The following is a 19,887-nucleotide window of genomic DNA, read 5'->3' on the forward strand; positions in this document are numbered from 1 at the left end:
GGTAGACTTCATCCAAACAATGAGATCATGATAGTAAGTGTCAAGGGGGAAAATTGCATGTTTGGGGTAAAGTGAAATCATATTGAATTGTGAAATTTAATTAGATGAACATAAGAGGCAGGAATTGAAAAATTGTACTCCTGAATATTCTCAGCCCCCACTAGGCAGTGTGCTGTACTCTAGCATAGCCACAACTCCTTTGGTGGTCTGGAGAACTTCAGATCAGCCAATCCAGACACTGGTCATACCTACAATTTCATTGGATGTTACATTCCAATAACCCCCTCCATAGGATGGTTGCCTTATCTTTTCCGAGCGGGTAGGACTATTTTTTGCAGTGGGGTTGCTTATGCTAGCTTGCAACAATGAAAATGGGAAACACGAATTATGTTTTTTGGAGCACCACAGGCTTTCTGAACTAGGAAAGCAGTGTCTCAACTAGGTTAACTGTACTGCCTTCAGACAAACAATGGCATGCAAATAAATCACTAGTGGCTAAAACAGTCTCATAACACCACCTCCAGGAGACACTAGCAACCCTCAAATGATTAATAACAAATGAAAAATAACACCAAGACTGTGTTAGAAAAAAAGCATGTTCATTTCAAATTACACTTTATGATCAGGTTGTTTCTGTATTTACAATATAAAACAACAAAAACTCAAATGGCAGTTCACACAGTTGAGGGTACACACAGAAAAGCAGATGCCCAGAGACGGAGTACTTGGAACATGTAAAAACAAAATTTCACTGTCATGAGTACAAAATAAAGACATACAGGGTAGATGTGGTGTCGTAACCGTGACCATATAACTATATGATCATAAGACTGACCCAACCTAGGCCTATATCATGATTATTAAACTTGGGTAGCGGCCACAGGACAAACGTAATCAATAACTGAAGGAAAATTAAAACTCTGGGTTGCTTGCTCAGCCAGTAGCCTCTTCAATGCCCATCCATCTGTAGGGTATATCTGCAGGCACTCATTCAATTGTCCTTTCACTGTGTTTGTGTTCGTGTTCATGTTCATTGGCCCAAAGCCTATTCACTCAGCTTCTGCATCAGCCTCCTTCTTCTTTTTCTTCTTCTTCTTCTTGGCACTCTCGCCCACCTGGGCAGAAAGAGACGTGGTTATTCAGAGGGCAATGAAAGGGCTGACAAGCCTGTGCCTTTGCTCAGAAAGAAAATGGATGTCGCCGATGTAAGGAGCCAACAAGCCAGGAGACTTGCTGGACAGAGACTTGCATCCACAATAATGTAGCAGACTGACTCCCTCTGAAACCACAGTGAGGTTAGAAAGGGATAACTGTCTGCGTTGGGCAGGAAATTCACTTTGTTTGCAGATAGTATACACACCTCTCCGTCTGCTTCTGCTGCCGGCTCCTCCGGGGCTGCCTCGGCTGCTTCTTCTGCCAGTTTCAACTTCTTCTCCTTCTTCTTCTTCTTCTTGTCCTTCTTGAGTTCCTCTGCTGATGGTGTGGAAGGTGCAGTGGGTGCTGCCTCACTGTCGCTGTCACTAGCTTCTCTCTTCCTCTGAAAGAGTCAAATTGGAGTGCATGAGCTTTAAATAACAGTGGTATTGGGATACAACTGCTTGAACAGCAGATGAACCAACAATAATGAAAACAACGAACATTGAAACACCAATTTAAGTCCATACCTTTGCTGCCGCTGGTTCACTGCCTTCAACATCTTCCTTGGGTTTGGACAGTTTTGGACTGATAAGAGACAGAACATCAGTTAAACACCATCTCAGTCCACTGTGCATTAGAAAACGTGTATAATTATAAGAGTCAATCGTTATGCTACAAGTGTCCACACAGTCCAGCTGCCAGAAACGCAATCTGCATTGCCAGAGCACTGCTGAGCTTTGAGAGTTGATGTTGCAGACTGACTCCCTCCGAGACCATAGAGGGGACCAAAGAGGGATAACTGTCTGCTGAGTTGATGTTGCAGACTGACTCCCTCTGAGACCATAGAGAGGACCAAAGAGGGATAACTGTCTGCTGAGTATTAGAACGACCCAACCACGCACACCTTGACCTCACACGCCACCCTCTGACCCCCCCACACCAGACACCTGCTGCAGCCAACCAGACAGAGGGACCATGTGAACACACCTGTAGTCCACGTAGCCCGCCTTCCAGTCTGTTGGTGTGCTGCCGTTAGCTTTGCCGTGCTTGTCCAGCAGGCCCTTCTGGATCATCATCTTCTTCTGGCTTGCCTGTTGAACGCAAAGCAGTTGTGTAAGCATGTGACCTATCCGATAGTGGTGCAATCAATCGGCATTAGTAGTACATCAGCATAGTGTTGGTATTGGCAGTTAAACGTATTACCTTTGGCCCCAGACCCCACTTGCGGGGGTAGGTGTCACGTTCCATGATGACCCTCTTGATCTTGGCCACCACACCGTGGTCACATGTGGAGATCACTGCAGTCGTCATCAGGGCGACAGCTGAAAGAGCGAAAGGCAAAAGATTTCGGTTGAGTTTGAAATGTTCCTCATATTCTGTTACAGAATGCAATTTTCCAAAGCCATCAGACAAGGGTGATAGATAAGAGGTCATCTTTGCACGTGTGCTAATGCGATCTACTTAGAATCATCATGTGGCCTTCTGTTACAAAACCTTCTGGAAATTGGGGTTTTACCCACCTATACAAATGGCCTCTCCTTTGGTCGTTATAACGACAATATCCTGGTTGATCTCAATGCCATCTTCATACCGTAGGACGCCAGGCAGCATGATCTTTGCACCATAGCAGATTGCATTCACCTGAAGTACATAAGTAAACAGAGCATTTAGTTAATCTGCACTGCCAGAGCACTGCTGAGCTTTGAGAGTTGATGTCGCAGACTGACTCCCTCTGAGACCATAGAGGGACCAAAGAGGGATAACTGTCTGCTGAGTATTAGAATGAGCCAACCACGCACATTTCAAACTTCGGTTGAGTTTGAAATGTTCCTCATATTCTGTTACGGAATGCAATTTTCCAAAGCCATCAGACAAGGGTGATAGATAAGAGGTCATCTTTGCACGTGTGCTAATGCGATCTACAGAGTCATCATGTGGCCTTCTGTTACAAAACCATTCAGAGCATTTAGTTAATTCTACAATACAAATTGATATTATTTCCTAATAATCCATAAAGCTGTGGATTGTATGACATTATGAGCAACATTCTATCTATGAAAGACCAAGACACCCAGATCAACCACAGGACAGGAAATACTCACTGCACTGTCTTTCATGACCAGCCGCTTGTGAGAGATTAGCAGCTTCTCCAGCGGGTAGATGACCCTCCGCAGGTAAGTCTCATCCTTGTTGTGGTCATACTGCCATTGGGCATCCAGCACATCATGCATGGTCACCAGATTGTCCTAGAGAGAACACAAATCCAACACTTTTAGACTAAAATAGATAACGCATCAAGGAAGAAAAGGTGAGCACTAAACTAACATGTAGGCCGAGTAGAATCAAGAGGCAGACATGTCCACAACCTGTATAGAGCCACTGCAGGCCATTTTCTGTGCCAAAGGTTAATTACCAGGACTGGGGAAAAGCCCAGAACTGAACTCAACACTTTGGACCAACCGAGTTACAGTGACAAAAGTGGATAGGGAAAGTGAATTATTTAGGTGCCTTAAATCAAAATCTATCGTATGCATTTCTATTTGCAACCAATTCAAAGATGGAGAAAGGTTTGAGACTCACCCTCTCACCCAAAACACCAGAGCGAACTCTCCTCAGCTCCTGCATTTGTCCACCAGTCCCCAGGAGGAGCCCCAGGTGCACACACAGAGTTCTGATGTAGGTCCCAGCCTCACAGCTCACCCAGAAAATACCTAAGATCCAAAACATCCAATGCCTTTAGTTTGTAATCTATGCATCAGCATCAAATTGAATAAATGAAATTAAGAAGACCACCATTTTTAAAAGACGATTCCTTACCCAATCTCCTCTCTGGGTCGTACTCAATGAGCTTGCTTTCGTAAATGGTCCGCACTCTTAACTGTCTCTTCACAGCCGCTATGAGAGGTGGTCGCTGGAACAAAGCTCCGGTGAGGGTCTCAAGGCCCTGAATGACAAGTTAAGCATTAAAACATGTCTTTTCACAAGGCACTTAATTGAATTGCAAATCTTCTCGTGTGATCAGATGTGTCAAATCGTCTTTGCCCTCACTGGGGACCTCCAGTCCTGCCCCTGCCTCCAGCATGCTGCCCCAGTAGAACACTGGGGTGGCAGGACCAGAGCCAGGGACAGCGCAGACTCATGCCTGTAACAGACATGAGCACTGCAGACCAGAGACCCCCGCAAGCACTCAGCGAATGGATGAACACTTTCATCATCTCACAATGTAAGAGGGCGCACATCTCTAAATACTAGAGGCAAATATGCCGACTAATACGGGCGGCATGATTGTAGTCACATTCAATTCATGCTGAACTATGCAAAAATCCGAAAACTTACCCTAGCAAGTGTGTGCTCACTCTCAATAGCATTGTGCAGCCGAACAATTCCCACATACTCTTTGCCTGAAAAAGACGGCAAGAGTAGTAAGGAGAGGCCAACGTTACTGTGTGGATAACCCTCAAAAGGGAAACCGTTTTGAAAGGAGGACAACACATGGGGTTACTCACCAGCACTCTGTTGGGACTTGACCAGTCGCGTAGCTCTGTCCACACACACGATGAGGCAGCCTGTCACCTTGGGGTCCAAGGTACCACTGTGCCCCGTCTTGTCCACTCGGAGGATGCGCCGGATCCAGGCCACCACCTCGTGTGAGGACGGATTTGCAGGTTTGTCAAGGTTGATGAAGCCGGTTCTGCATTGTCACATGGATTGAGATGGGGTTAGAATATCGCACGGCAGACTTTTCAAGAGCAGTAGTTCAGCATCTGCATGAAGCCATCAGACTTGGGTGATAGATAGGTAGTCATCTTTGCACAGTGTGCTAGTGCAATCTATTTGAAGTCATCATGTGGCATAAACAAAACTGCGTAGGCCCGGAGTTAACCAATTAAGGAGCAATATGGATTACCTGACATAATCTGCGATGTTCCTCTTCAAGGGGTTTGAACCATTTGGCAGGGGTGTGTAGTGAGCTGTCCTGATGTTAAGTTTGTCAAAGTTCTGTAAGATGAATTCATAAAAACAGGAGTTAAGGAAGTTTAATGCCAACAAAATGGAATCTTTCTAGACAGTGCGTGTGATCAGATGTTTAAATCAAGTCTTAGTTTAGGCCAGGCCCTTGACCCATGCACCAGTGTGCCCATCTCCAATGCAATCATCCCAGTAGAACACTAGGGCAACAGCATGGAGACAGGTTGCTGAACCCCCTGGGTCCAGAACAGACTCAGGAGGCTGCACGGTCAGGGCCCAACAGTACTCAGAGAATGGATAAACAGGTTCATCATTTCAGTTACCTGCTGGGTGAACTCCTACATGTGAATGAGGATATAGGTTTAAAAACTCACTTTCAGCAGCAATGGCCACTGGGATGTGTCCAAACTGGCAACTTTGGACTCTGGTTTTATGAGGAAATCCCCACTCTCCTGTATATCCTGTAAGGGATGGGAACAATTGTACTTGCATATCTTCATATACAATTCATGGCACAGCGGTACAGTCTTGAACCACAAATCAACCAGCTTACCCCAACTTCATCATCGGCAACTTTGCTCTTCTTCTTCTGCTTCTTAGCCGAGGCAACTGGAAGGAAGGCCAGACGATGCATTTAGTACCCAACATTACACGTATTTTGTGTATGACTTGTTGAATTGTGTTAGCTCTTTGCTACAATTCCTCCAACGTGATTTGAGCCATAATAACCCATGATTGCTTATAGATCAGCGACGCGTTGCAAATATCTGACGACTGCAGTAAAATAAACGACTGCATGTAAAACAATTAGTGTTAACTGTTCATAATGCGCCAACTTGCCAATTCAACCAAGCTATAACGCCACTGTCTGGTTTGTGTTACGCACGTGGCCGATTCACCACGTGGTGGTTTTCCGGGTAGAAAAAGTCATGATCATAATCGATTCATACCAGTTTGAAATTGTACAGCAACTTGTATACGACGAGAATGTTTGTGTTCATATGAATCAACCTAAACTAACCTAAACTATGACTATTTTTGACTATTTCACTACACCCTCGTGAGCTCAATATGCACGAGTCGCATGGCGCACTTGCATGACCATCGTGAGACGATGCACGCGTAACGTAAGATTAAATAGATTAATACATAATCATTGTTAATCAAACGGGCAGCAGCCTGGTTAACATAAGGTCTATGCGAGGATGTCTACGAACGTGGCTAGAAAGCAGATGTGTGCCAGCACCACCATGTTAGTGTGGTGGCATGTGTTACTCAAGGGATGTTAGCTACAGATGAACAGCTACAGAAAGATAACGTTTGCAACACAATCCACACATTTACAGAACACGATTGCTCTACTTGTTGCTATATGAACGTCCTGTTAAATAGTGCAAATACGTAGGCTATTGAGACCCTTACCGTCACCGTCCGCCATCTTCAGTGTGCGAAAATGAGAGAGAGAACACATGTGAGTGCAATGCGCATGACTTTAAAAAGAACGAGAGCTCTCCAATGTCCGCGAGAGTTCAATCTAGACTCCATGACATTATGAACACTGAGCAGTAGGGGCGCCAGAGAGACATACATACACAACTCCTTGCACAAACAGCGCACAATAGTAGTCTATTGATAAAGTCTATAGTTGTCTCAATAAAGTCTATAGTAGTCTATTGATAAAGTCTATAGTTGTCTCAACAAAAGTATATAGTAGTCTATTGATAAAGTCTATAGTTGTCTCAATAAATTCCATAGGTGGCTATTGATAAAGTCTATAGTTGTCTCAATAAAGTCCAGTTGGCTATTGTGAAAGCCAGTGGGAAGTACAGAAAGACTGTGTAAGGTCTCTAGATGAAAGGGATATGGAAAGTTAGATCTTTACCTTTTCTTTTTAGTGTTTCCCCCTGCTTTTATATTCATTCTATGCATGTATATGTTTTTATATTCACTTTATGTTATTATTCCTGTTGTAAAGCACTTTGAGCTGCATTTCTTGTATGAAAGGTGCTATATAAATAAAGCGTTACTTACTTACTTACTTCATGTACACAGTATGGACACATTGCCCAAGTCAATACCAACATAGGGGCAGGTAGATCATCATCACCAACACTGGCGTTGGCGACGTGTAGTGTCACACGAATCACATCAATCAATCAAATAGTATAAGACAGCAGGCATGTCAAATAATAATTCAGTAAATCATTAAAGGAAAACTCATGCAATCAACCTTTCCTGATAATATGACAGATAAGTCTATAGATGATTCCGATCAAATCTACTCTCCCCTTCTAGTACAAACAACAAAAAAACACTTACTGGGAATAGTTGTTATTGATTACTTAATTTATTTTGCAGCATGTAAACAATGACATATTTCCTACAATATTCATTTATAAATACAGGTAATCAAGTGACTCATCAAAGTGGTATATAGTGCTATATGTTTAGAATTAGCTCCAGTTTGAGACATGATCAGTCTGTATGTTGTTCATACACAGAGAAGGATAGGAGAAAACATTCTTGCTCTGATGCTAATTATTTCTTTGGTAAACCACTGTTTCAGCAGCAACTCAAAATGTAATGTATCATTTTAATGTCTAGACACTTTCACTGTCCAATAGTTGACTTCAACAAATCTAACAAAGTTATCCTACCATGTATAAATGTTTCTAGGTAGAGAAGTATGGTGATTTTTATGCCCACATAAGCAATTTCATCAATATCAATACACAATAATAAGCAAAAATACACTGCTAAAATACACACACACACACACACACACACACACACACACACACACACACACACACACAACGTAACATCTGAGATGACATGAAAAGTATTTCAATCTGTTTGTGTTCAAAAATTAGTTGTCTAATGCTTGTACTCTGTTGGGAGAACCTATTTGGAAGAACTAAAGGTGACCAATAAAATCTAGAGTAAAATAAAATAAAATTTAGAGTAATCATTACGACCCGTGTTGGATCTCTATTCCTTGTCAATTTGTGTATGCTGCACACCTGATCTATAGAGATGACACAACGCATTTAAGATCACAAAATCCTCAATAGATTGATCCATTCCATCTTTACCGACGAGAAGATTCTTCAGTTCTCGTAGTAAAATAGTCGTTCCTACAAACAACATTTGATTCAAAATATTTTATATAATAAAAAATGTTCGTCTTCTCAAAGATTTCCTTTGCAATTGACTCAAAGAATGTGAGGGACATTGATTTCTCTAATTGCAGGCATGGGGGGAAGGGAGTCCCAATTTAGCTGCAGCCTTAGTGGAGTTTTAGTCTAATCACACATTCACCAACAATGTTCATACAATTGTTGGCTGGAAACGCTTGAGACCAAGAATGGCTCTGGTTTGCTTAGGCCTGCAGACCCAAGGAGCGGGCGGTGTTCAGGACATCATCTCTGGTCAGGTAGCACCCACACAGCTGCCGTAGGCCTGTGAAGGACTCCCGGCCATGCAGGACACGCCAGTTATCAATGAAGATTACCTTGGAAAAAAAAAAAAGATAGGTAACACTTAGTAAAACATCTCCTGCAGCCTAATTGGTAATGTTGTGATTCAGCCCTCCTGGCTAAGTCAACGATAAGGCTGTAGTCTCTTTCCTTACCATCCCTGGCTTCAGTTTGACCCACAGCTCATTCTCTGGCCTCCTCAGTTCTGTGGTCAACTTCCGGTGTGCCACATACCATCGCTGGACGACGTCATGGGGAACTGTGTTGATGACTGCACGGTCATAGTTATTGTAACTGTGAAAGAGGCATCCAAAACACATTCAGCACTGCCATCAAGGTAACTTAGGTACATCGAGGTAACTTATATGACAGCATCGTTGCTTAGAATGAACATCAAGTCCTGAGCCTTACACAGAACCTAGTAAGACCATCTCCAGTGGAAAACAATTTGAACCCATTTGCTCACATATGCACCATTAGCCATCGAAACCAAAAGCAGAGGCTGATATCGTATGTCAGCATTAAATGCAGCCTTGTACAAGGGTGGCAAAAAAATAAAATAATCTGTATCAAATGCTGACAAATCTATGCATTGTGCATAATCCCACAAGGTAACCTATCTATTCTATTTACACCTATACAACTGTCAACAGTCTGGTGGAGGTGGTGTAATGGTGTGGGGAATGTTTTCTTTGCACACTTTGGGCCCGTTAATACCAATCAATCATCGAATCCAATACACCTTTGGGATGTGGTAGAACGGGAGATTCACAGCTTGAAAGCGCACCTGAAAGATCTGCAGGAATTGTGTGATGCAATCATGTCATCATGGACCAGAATCTCAAAGGAGATTTTATCTTATGGAATCAATGCCACGAAGAACTGAGGTTGTTTGAAAGCAAAGGGAGGCCCTACCCAATAATAGTATAGTGTTCCTAATGAAGTGTTCAGTGAGTGTATACACAATAATAACAATTGTTTTAAAAACTTACCGCATCATGTAAACCTCATTGTTCCAGGGATACACGTTGAGCACAGGGCCAATGCCAATCATGTGGTTGCGGTGGTCAGTCACATTTTCGATATACTCATGCTTGATAGGCACTCGTGCTAGCAGATCAAAATGTTCAGGCGTCTGCTGGAGCACCTTGTCTGCAGAATGGAACCCATCCACCAGTAGTGTTCTTCCTCCTGTTCCCTCATGCCTGAGGCAATGGAACACCTGTATGCTATAGTCAAAGAATAGAACATACATTATTTAATATGCTGTTCTGGTACAGGTATCTAAGATAACACACTTGTTACATGACATGTTACACTTTTGGGCTGGCCCACAGCCACTTATAGGTTGAAGCCAATGTCCAGTGACCAGACAATTCTAACTTCTAGGTGACGTACCTAGTGGTCAGCTAGGGAGTACTCAGCTAGGGACTCTGGATTGGTGCATCCTCCATTTGGTCGATAGACTGAGAGGAGCCTCGTCAATACATTTGGTTTGTTACGATACACAATACAATTGGCCACTGTGGACAATCCCATTTAGCCTTTGCACTACTGCTGATTGCACCCCCCCCTCTATTTTACCCTTCTAACTACTGTACATAGCTCATAACTGTATATGCCTCTAACTACCGCACTGAACCTATCACTGTCATGTTTTATATCACTATCTGCACTTCTAGTTAGATGCTAAACTGCATTTTGTTTTCTGGTACTTGTACTCTGCAATGACAATAAAGTTCAATCTAATCTAATCTAATCTAATCGTGTATTTCGCAAGTGCAGATTCAGTGACATCATAGTGTAGCTTATCATGACTCAAAGAATCTGAGGCATAGCAATGTGCAGTACCTGGCTTGCATCTTCTAAATTGAAAAGGCCATCATTTAATTTGTAAACAGTGTTACATTGCAGCTGACTAAAAGAATGGCCTATTTCACATTGATGGATGTCTTTTGCCAGTTACAACAGTCCCTTTTTTAGTCCCTGGTTCTGATTTTTGGCTCGCGACCCCCCAAAACATATAGGTTGAGACTATGTTGAGACTGGCGGATGCAGGTCCGGGCGCAAATGACCAGAAATGTAATTCACAGCGCCTGCTTTATTGAGGCCTTTGTGGTCATCTGTAGCTCAGTGGGTAGAGCATGCCACTAACAACACTTAGGTTGTGGGTTCGTGCACAGCTGGGACCATACTGATGTATGCACTCACTGCAATGTAATTCACTTTGGATAAAAGCGGCAGCTAAAACGCATATATTCTAGTCATGTCTAAACAGAAAATTATGTAAATTATTTATGTAAATGATAAGCCTACCAAACTGGCAGGCTACCTCATCAGAACTCATATTAGGAGAGGGAGAACATCTAATCTCCAAAATTATTAATATGATCAAACATTTCATTTTATCTTTGCATTTGATTCTCGACCACAAGGTTGAGAGTCACTGCTGTAATACATCAGACCTTTTCTGGAGACGTAATCTCCTATTTTCTATATTCCAATCGAATGGTCTATGTCTAAGATACATGGACAGTCATCCTTTTTTTTCCCTGCCCAGGGTGACTTACCATAATGTGCATGATCCTAAAATTGTAACTACACTATACTGTAGTTCAAATAACTCCATGCATCTGATAACTGAACCCACATGGTTCTGATAAGTGAATACACACCCGCATGGTTCCTGGAAGTATGAGGTGTCTGTGTGACGGTCCAGGGCCAGGTTGGTATAGGCAGTGTCTCCTCTGGAGAAATCTGAAGTGAAGTCCCACATTTTGCCATACATAGTCTCCCTAGTAGAAAATATTAATGAATACACAAGGTAGTACAGTTGTGTCAAAGACAAAAAAGGAATGAAACAGGACATTCACACACTAACAGGACCTTCACACACTAACAGGACGACTCACTGGTGGATGTGCTGTAAACAATGCCCTAACAAACAACACCCTAACCCTTAGATAGGTACACATTTGCTTTTGCTTTTTAATATTAGGGTAAAACCTGCAATAACATGCCATGACTTCAGGGGCCTACGTCCTAACAGCACAAGGAGGAAAATGGTAACTATCAATCATCTGGCAACCATGTGCAGTGCATTTCTTACAACATGCTGCTTCCTCCCTCCACTCCCTCCCTCCCCTCCTCTTCACCTCAAATTAGAGTACAGTTACAAGAGGGATTAGTGCAGTGGGTCAGGCGTTTTGAACTTCAAAACCATACCACCTGCAGAGTCTTTAATGAACAACCCCAATGGACTAAACCGAGACACATCAGAGTGCAAAAATGGCTGTTGATTTGAAGAAGAAAAAACACCCCACCCTACCCAGGAAGAACTCTGTTGTGCATATTAACTGCAAATGTATCAAGCGCTTACTGCCAATGCAACCAAAACCTTTTCCTGAATGAAAAAAACCACAAAATCTATGATTATCATAAATGCTGTAAATGCCCAACTGTAGACGGATTTGGTGGCTCCTGCTATTTGATTTAAATGTGTTTAAATGTGGCTGAGACAAAGGCAGTGACATGGTGATCAATTAATGGTTGTGCACTAGATATAGGTTCTGTTCAGCACGACATAATAATGACCAGGTTGTCCCATTAATGTCTGATGTTCACACGCATCGTTAACAACACGTAGAGTTGAGTCATCAACTTCAGATATTGGCTTGAGCTTAAACTCCTCGCGGTTTATCTTAACTTGAGGGCATGGTAAAAAAGCATTTTGGGTATTTTTAATTGAATCTAGGATCCGATATGATCGAGTGTCTATCACACAGGGATGAGAAAATCATTGTCAATCATTAATTATTAACCATGAAATATACTTTGGAGTCAGATATAACACTTAACTTGTATTAGTTGGTCATGTGACCACTTGTGTAGAGTTAAAATTCTCAAATAATTTTGGTCTAGTGTACATAAGGCTAGGTAAGAGGCCAGTCTATGCCTTGACTTCTAACGTATGGACTTACCTGATGACGCTGACCCTCTTGGTCACAGTCTCTGTGGCCTCGACAGTTGCCGGGACACCTTCCACAAAAGCGATGCCATACAGCAGTAAGTTCTTCAGAAAACTCTTCAGTTCATCCTCACAGTTCATGAACTTGTCCCAGTTGGCCGAGGGTACCTTTTCATTGGTGTAGACATCAGAATTCCAAAGGATGCGTGGCTGCATGGCACTGTTTTTCTGTCCCTCGTAACTGTTCTGTGCTAGCCAGCTCAGGTTGTACCTTGTCACATGACCATCCGACCCTGAGACAGTCAAATAAAGGCCATTTCATTGTCATGTAAAATACTTACATGTCCAGTTGTTAGAAATAAATGCTCTAAGCGCTCTATTATGTGTGGCACACTGAAAATACAATAAATCTGTAGGACCAGATTGATGAGTAGGCTAAGGGTGGAGAGGGTGTGGTTCTCCAATAAAAATGCCATTGATTGGGCAAAATTTAAAAGCCATTAAAAGAACGTTGATTCTACTAGAAGATTGAACACTGTATGGTGGGATGGCGAGGGGCGGCTGTGGCGCAGGTGGTAGAGCCGCCATCTAATGACCGGCGGTTCGAGCCCCGGCTAGCCACATGTCGAAGTGTCCTTGGGCAAGACACTGAACCCCTAATTGCTCCCAGTGAGTGGGCCGGCACCTTGCATGGTAGCTTGCCGCCATTGGTGTCTGAATGTGTGTGAATGGGTGAATGAGAGGCCGTTGTAAAGCGCTTTGGATAAAGGCGCTATATAAGTGCAGTCCATTTATTCCATTTACCATAGTTACAGTGTAAACAATGCCTTAGTTGTAAGTGGATGAATAACTTTACACAAGTATAATTCAATAAACCACATGGTTGCATTGTCAGCAATTCATTATACTGTCTTTTACAAGAGTCAAAGTTCTCCCTGAATGATGCCCTGAGAGATCATCCCAGGCTTAGCGGAAGAGCAATATATTTCTCTGTGATCTAGCCTACATGGACTAAAGGAGGACACACACACACACACACACACAGTCACACACACACACACACACACACACACCAAAACCAACTCACCTCACTACCTCTCCTACTCACCTCACTACCTCTCCTATCAACATGAAACAGAATTCTGCAAATCAAAAACAACAATTTCACATAGGCCGATGTGAAATACGTTCCAGTGGTTCTTCTTTGAAATTCAGATTTCACATAGAAGCAGCCTCTAAACAAATACTTACATGTGAGGAAAATATCCTCCTCCTCCACCCTGGTCTTGGCTGGACGGATGTTCAGCTCCACACTGGCTGTATCCAGGTTCCTCTGGTTGGTCTTGGTGTTGTAGCAGGAGGCAGAACGGCAATGATCCCGTAGCCACACATAATCAAAGTGCATCAAAAGCCCATCATAGTTTAGCTCTGGAAATTGAATAAGTGTTGATTATGAATTTGTGATAAAAAAAAATTGCTCCGATTACACGTACGCTTAGAATGTTGATTCAATCAATGCAATAAATGAATTGAAGTGAAATATTGATGCATTTTAAAATATAAGCTCATGACAAACATGCTCAAGTTGCAAACAACATAACTTAATAAAACTAACCAAGACATTCTTCCCGAAGCTGCCAACTCGTGGATTGGGGAGCAGTGTGCTGCCAATGCCTGCTGCCTTCGCGTTGAATCCGTGCATATCCAGACACCGCAGGCTGTGCTTTAGATGTGGGGTGAAAACAGCCACGAAAACGACAAAACACTCGAGCCAAAGACATCGTTTGAAAATAAATGTAGATCTGAACCCCAGCTAGATATTATAACCGTATATTTCGACAGCCAAACTCTAGTATTATGCTAAGCTTCCAGCTAGCTAAGTTACTACCTAACAACAGGAGATCAGAATGACTGAAACAGCAATCGCGTCAGTCTCTGTGTTATTTAAACTTATTGGATCTCATTGGAATACACAACGAATCGAGGAGGTTAATTATTAAACACGTTACATGTGAATTGTCGTTCATAGCCTTTTCTAGTTGCAGTCAGGTAAACTTTGGACACCCAGCTAGTTAGCCATCCGGGCAATTTACTCTGCTCCATATTCATTTTGTCTCCCTCTGGTGCAGGGGAATAATATAACTTACTGGGGGGTCCCCAATCCATAACAATATTTTAACGAATTGTCTGATATCAATAGTTTAGGGGGGGGGGGGGGAATCGTAGTTAGCTAGTGGCCAAGTGAAGTCTCATTTTACTGCATCCTGAGAAGCAGCATGGATGATGCTGGCGGAGGAATAGCGGTTCGCTCGACGCCCTGTTTTATAATTTAAAAAGCCTAAATTTGAAGAGCTCTCCGTATGAATTAGTTTAATTTTGATTGATATGGCGAGAGAGGTTTAACGATCATATGACATGGATATAGTAGACATGTTTTAGAAGCGCTGGGTTTCTGAGATATCTGAAAAATAAACACATGAGAAATAGATTGCACTATTTTGATTAGCGGAGGAAAATCAATGTTGCGGCGGAGCTATGGCTGAGGCCATGTGCTTCTTTGTTTACAAAAAAAACAGCGGCTTGCGAAGAGAATTGGTGAGGGGTGTTATTCAGTAAGAGGGTGGATAATTCAGTGATGAAGCAGAAACTTCTGCATTTCGAAGACGTTGAGCGTGCAATCGGTGAGAAATCATGCAATTTAAACTCGAGACTTTGGAAATGTTGAGACGCAGTGGATTTGGCTACTTTCATGACGATTATTATGCTGCTGCTGGCCTTTTGACATGCGCGCCCATTTCTGACCATGGTGCTATCTCCATACTATCCATCGACGTATTGTTTGCCTAGCCAGAAATGTTTTTGCTCTTTTGCGCGTTAGGCTATATAGCGATCTGCTTTGCAGATTGAATCAAAGTTAGTATATCAGCCGTGTACAAAAAGTCTAAGCTTAGCTATACCTTCTAGCTACCTAACAAAGGGATATTGGAGAAGAAATTGCATTGGAGTCCTGAAAATAAATAACTAAGAATTATTTCTCGTCTTGTATATTTTAGCGTTTCGTTTGTGGTCCAATGAACCGTGTTTGATCTGCACGAACCTACATTGCAATTAGTACAGTTTCATGCCAGCAACCAATCATTCACAATCCGGACATGTACTGCTTTTGGAAGCGCACTTGGATGGATATAGTCCTCAACTATCGTTGAACGTTACCAACATTTCATAGTACCCGGTCAAAAGAGCCAACTGACAATAATTGATTGTGCACTTGACTTATGTTGCATTCAGTTGCTACTTCTCGTGGCTAGATGGAATGGAAAACACTTAGGGTGCGTTGCACTCCAGAACACATCTTCCCTTGTTCACTTCCCTTCACAGATGTGACTGGACTGGATAGGTGTAAGCTGCAATGTGAGAACTATGTTGCTTACACTTGTCCAGTGTTCTATCCGATTTGTGAAGCGGAGGGAACGGAAGTTTTAGAGTGGAACGCAGCCTCTGTCTGACTATCCAATAGTGTTTTTTGTATTCCGTTTTGGGGGAGGGTCAAGTGTTGGTTGAAACGCTCTGTTCACAAGCAGTGCAGGGTAGAGTCAAATGAGTTTGCTTGGGGACTGTAAACATTTGTGACAATCACTTTTGTGACAAGCTTTGTTCTGTATGTTGAAAAATAGAGGGGAGAATCACTACTGTAGAGCAAATATGTGGTGCAGTCTAATGGAAAATAGTGGCTGTCCAGTCCACTGATCAAGTCAGTCCTTTTAGGCCTATGTGAAACTACTGTGAAATGTTGTTTTCAGCCTTCACACCTGATGACTTAATGTATTACTATATATAATGTGCTTTCCTTACAGCCAGTTTTTGGTGTTGTCTCTTAAAGGGTGTATTCATAATCTTTCCATTGTAGCTATTCAAACTCACACAGTGTGAATACAATATATTATCTTTTTCCAAGTGCCTTTTTCCCTGACTTGCCTTAACCAACACTTGTTTTCTGCTCAAAGCTCCACCAGGCCTGGAGCTATGTCTGAAAAGACTAGGACAAACATCATCTCAATGACTGGCCTCCGCTCCCTTGAGCAAACTGGTCCTACTGTACAGGTAAGTCTACGACCAGCATATACCATTACAGATCAGACAGTTGGTACTGTGTAGACAATTGGGAAAAGTGCCAGTAATATAGACTTACACATGAACAGATTTTAGGCCATTTGATTTCTATGTTGTTTCTATGACAGACATGGGGGTGCCAGTTGGTTTCCTTATGGGGTTATGTGGCCCATAACCCGTAATACAGCCCATTATTTATATAAAACCTGGAGTGACCGGTTATGGAAAACCTGGCTCCAACCTAGTTCCATGTATTTGTTAATTAATGTATTTTTTTTTTTTTAAAAGGTTCACTAGTGTCCTTGGCCTATTAACATGTTTACTAACAGAGATCTATTAGATCTATTCTCTAACTACAGTTTAGATTTAGGTTGGCCTTTTTAAATAAGCCATGGCTACAGGTAGACGTGTATCAACATTGTTTTAGGCTGCTTGTCGGTTGGACTGTAACACTATCCTTAACCCTTACCATAACCAATCGTAAACCTATGCCTAACCATAACCTTTAAACATAACAATTTGTGTCTTTTTTGCAGACCAATTTCCAGGTTCTGGTCTTGTTGGCTATCCCGTACCCTAACTAATCCTAAACCTATACCTAACCCTAAACTTAACCAAGAGTAGGAAAACATTGTGTTGAAAAATGTCACGGTAGGATTCAAGAGAAATAGTGGTGAATTTAAGAATATACGGCATAACCCGTAGCCACTTCTAAATTTAACACATCAATGATAAGCCACAGCATTTTATGGAGTAAATGAACGTTCTTAGAACCCCTGATGCTTTATATCAATGCAATAAATGAATTGAAGTGAAATATTGATGCATTTTAAAATATAAGCTCATGACAAACATGCTCAAGTTGCAAACAACATAACTTAATAAAACTAACCAAGACATTCTTCCCGAAGCTGCCAACTCGTGGATTGGGGAGCAGTGTGCTGCCAATGCCTGCTGCCTTCGCGTTGAATCCGTGCATATCCAGACACCGCAGGCTGTGCTTTAGATGTGGGGTGAAAACAGCCACGAAAACGACAAAACACTCGAGCCAAAGACATCGTTTGAAAATAAATGTAGATCTGAACCCCAGCTAGATATTATAACCGTATATTTCGACAGCCAAACTCTAGTATTATGCTAAGCTTCCAGCTAGCTAAGTTACTACCTAACAACAGGAGATCAGAATGACTGAAACAGCAATCGCGTCAGTCTCTGTGTTATTTAAACTTATTGGATCTCATTGGAATACACAACGAATCGAGGAGGTTAATTATTAAACACGTTACATGTGAATTGTCGTTCATAGCCTTTTCTAGTTGCAGTCAGGTAAACTTTGGACACCCAGCTAGTTAGCCATCCGGGCAATTTACTCTGCTCCATATTCATTTTGTCTCCCTCTGGTGCAGGGGAATAATATAACTTACTGGGGGGTCCCCAATCCATAACAATATTTTAACGAATTGTCTGATATCAATAGTTTAGGGGGGTGGGGGGGAGAAATCGTAGTTAGCTAGTGGCCAAGTGAAGTCTCATTTTACTGCATCCTGAGAAGCAGCATGGATGATGCTGGCGGAGGAATAGCGGTTCGCTCGACGCCCTGTTTTATAATTTAAAAAGCCTAAATTTGAAGAGCTCTCCGTATGAATTAGTTTAATTTTGATTGATATGGCGAGAGAGGTTTAACGATCATATGACATGGATATAGTAGACATGTTTTAGAAGCGCTGGGTTTCTGAGATATCTGAAAAATAAACACATGAGAAATAGATTGCACTATTTTGATTAGCGGAGGAAAATCAATGTTGCGGCGGAGCTATGGCTGAGGCCATGTGCTTCTTTGTTTACAAAAAAAACAGCGGCTTGCGAAGAGAATTGGTGAGGGGTGTTATTCAGTAAGAGGGTGGATAATTCAGTGATGAAGCAGAAACTTCTGCATTTCGAAGACGTTGAGCGTGCAATCGGTGAGAAATCATGCAATTTAAACTCGAGACTTTGGAAATGTTGAGACGCAGTGGATTTGGCTACTTTCATGACGATTATTATGCTGCTGCTGGCCTTTTGACATGCGCGCCCATTTCTGACCATGGTGCTATCTCCATACTATCCATCGACGTATTGTTTGCCTAGCCAGAAATGTTTTTGCTCTTTTGCGCGTTAGGCTATATAGCGATCTGCTTTGCAGATTGAATCAAAGTTAGTATATCAGCCGTGTACAAAAAGTCTAAGCTTAGCTATACCTTCTAGCTACCTAACAAAGGGATATTGGAGAAGAAATTGCATTGGAGTCCTGAAAATAAATAACTAAGAATTATTTCTCGTCTTGTATATTTTAGCGTTTCGTTTGTGGTCCAATGAACCGTGTTTGATCTGCACGAACCTACATTGCAATTAGTACAGTTTCATGCCAGCAACCAATCATTCACAATCCGGACATGTACTGCTTTTGGAAGCGCACTTGGATGGATATAGTCCTCAACTATCGTTGAACGTTACCAACATTTCATAGTACCCGGTCAAAAGAGCCAACTGACAATAATTGATTGTGCACTTGACTTATGTTGCATTCAGTTGCTACTTCTCGTGGCTAGATGGAATGGAAAACACTTAGGGTGCGTTGCACTCCAGAACACATCTTCCCTTGTTCACTTCCCTTCACAGATGTGACTGGACTGGATAGGTGTAAGCTGCAATGTGAGAACTATGTTGCTTACACTTGTCCAGTGTTCTATCCGATTTGTGAAGCGGAGGGAACGGAAGTTTTAGAGTGGAACGCAGCCTCTGTCTGACTATCCAATAGTGTTTTTTGTATTCCGTTTTGGGGGAGGGTTAAGTGTTGGTTGAAACGCTCTGTTCACAAGCAGTGCAGGGTAGAGTCAAATGAGTTTGCTTGGGGACTGTAAACATTTGTGACAATCACTTTTGTGACAAGCTTTGTTCTGTATGTTGAAAAATAGAGGGGAGAATCACTACTGTAGAGCAAATATGTGGTGCAGTCTAATGGAAAATAGTGGCTGTCCAGTCCACTGATCAAGTCAGTCCTTTTAGGCCTATGTGAAACTACTGTGAAATGTTGTTTTCAGCCTTCACACCTGATGACTTAATGTATTACTATATATATAATGTGCTTTCCTTACAGCCAGTTTTTGGTGTTGTCTCTTAAAGGGTGTATTCATAATCTTTCCATTGTAGCTATTCAAACTCACACAGTGTGAATACAATATATTA

At 42.1% G+C, this 19,887-nt stretch overlaps 2 protein-coding genes across 2 annotated transcripts; both read right to left on the reverse strand.

Moving 5' to 3' along the window:
• Positions 1-96: 96 nt before the first annotated feature.
• dkc1 (dyskeratosis congenita 1, dyskerin) lies at positions 97-6,548 on the reverse strand. The gene is made up of 15 exons (XM_080529766.1): positions 6,529-6,548; positions 5,660-5,715; positions 5,481-5,567; positions 5,045-5,136; positions 4,644-4,828; positions 4,474-4,538; positions 3,955-4,081; positions 3,718-3,848; positions 3,240-3,383; positions 2,658-2,778; positions 2,341-2,459; positions 2,125-2,228; positions 1,665-1,722; positions 1,361-1,537; positions 97-1,115 (listed from the first exon to the last, which is right to left on the reverse strand). The coding sequence occupies exons 1-15, from the start codon at positions 6,542-6,544 to the stop codon at positions 1,050-1,052; spliced, it is 1,548 nt and encodes a 515-aa protein (XP_080385892.1). The 5' UTR covers positions 6,545-6,548; the 3' UTR covers positions 97-1,049.
• Positions 6,549-7,484: 936 nt separating this feature from the next.
• Positions 7,485-15,417, reverse strand: tmlhe (trimethyllysine hydroxylase, epsilon). Its single transcript, XM_080528431.1, has 7 exons — positions 14,168-15,417; positions 13,804-13,980; positions 12,566-12,845; positions 11,261-11,380; positions 9,578-9,814; positions 8,741-8,879; positions 7,485-8,620 (listed from the first exon to the last, which is right to left on the reverse strand). The coding sequence occupies exons 1-7, from the start codon at positions 14,331-14,333 to the stop codon at positions 8,489-8,491; spliced, it is 1,251 nt and encodes a 416-aa protein (XP_080384557.1). The 5' UTR covers positions 14,334-15,417; the 3' UTR covers positions 7,485-8,488.
• Positions 15,418-19,887: the final 4,470 nt, after the last annotated feature.

The sequence above is a fragment of the Nansenia antarctica genome (genome assembly GCF_963989245.1).
Source record: "Nansenia antarctica genome assembly, chromosome: 4".
Lineage (NCBI taxonomy): Eukaryota > Metazoa > Chordata > Actinopteri > Argentiniformes > Microstomatidae > Nansenia > Nansenia antarctica.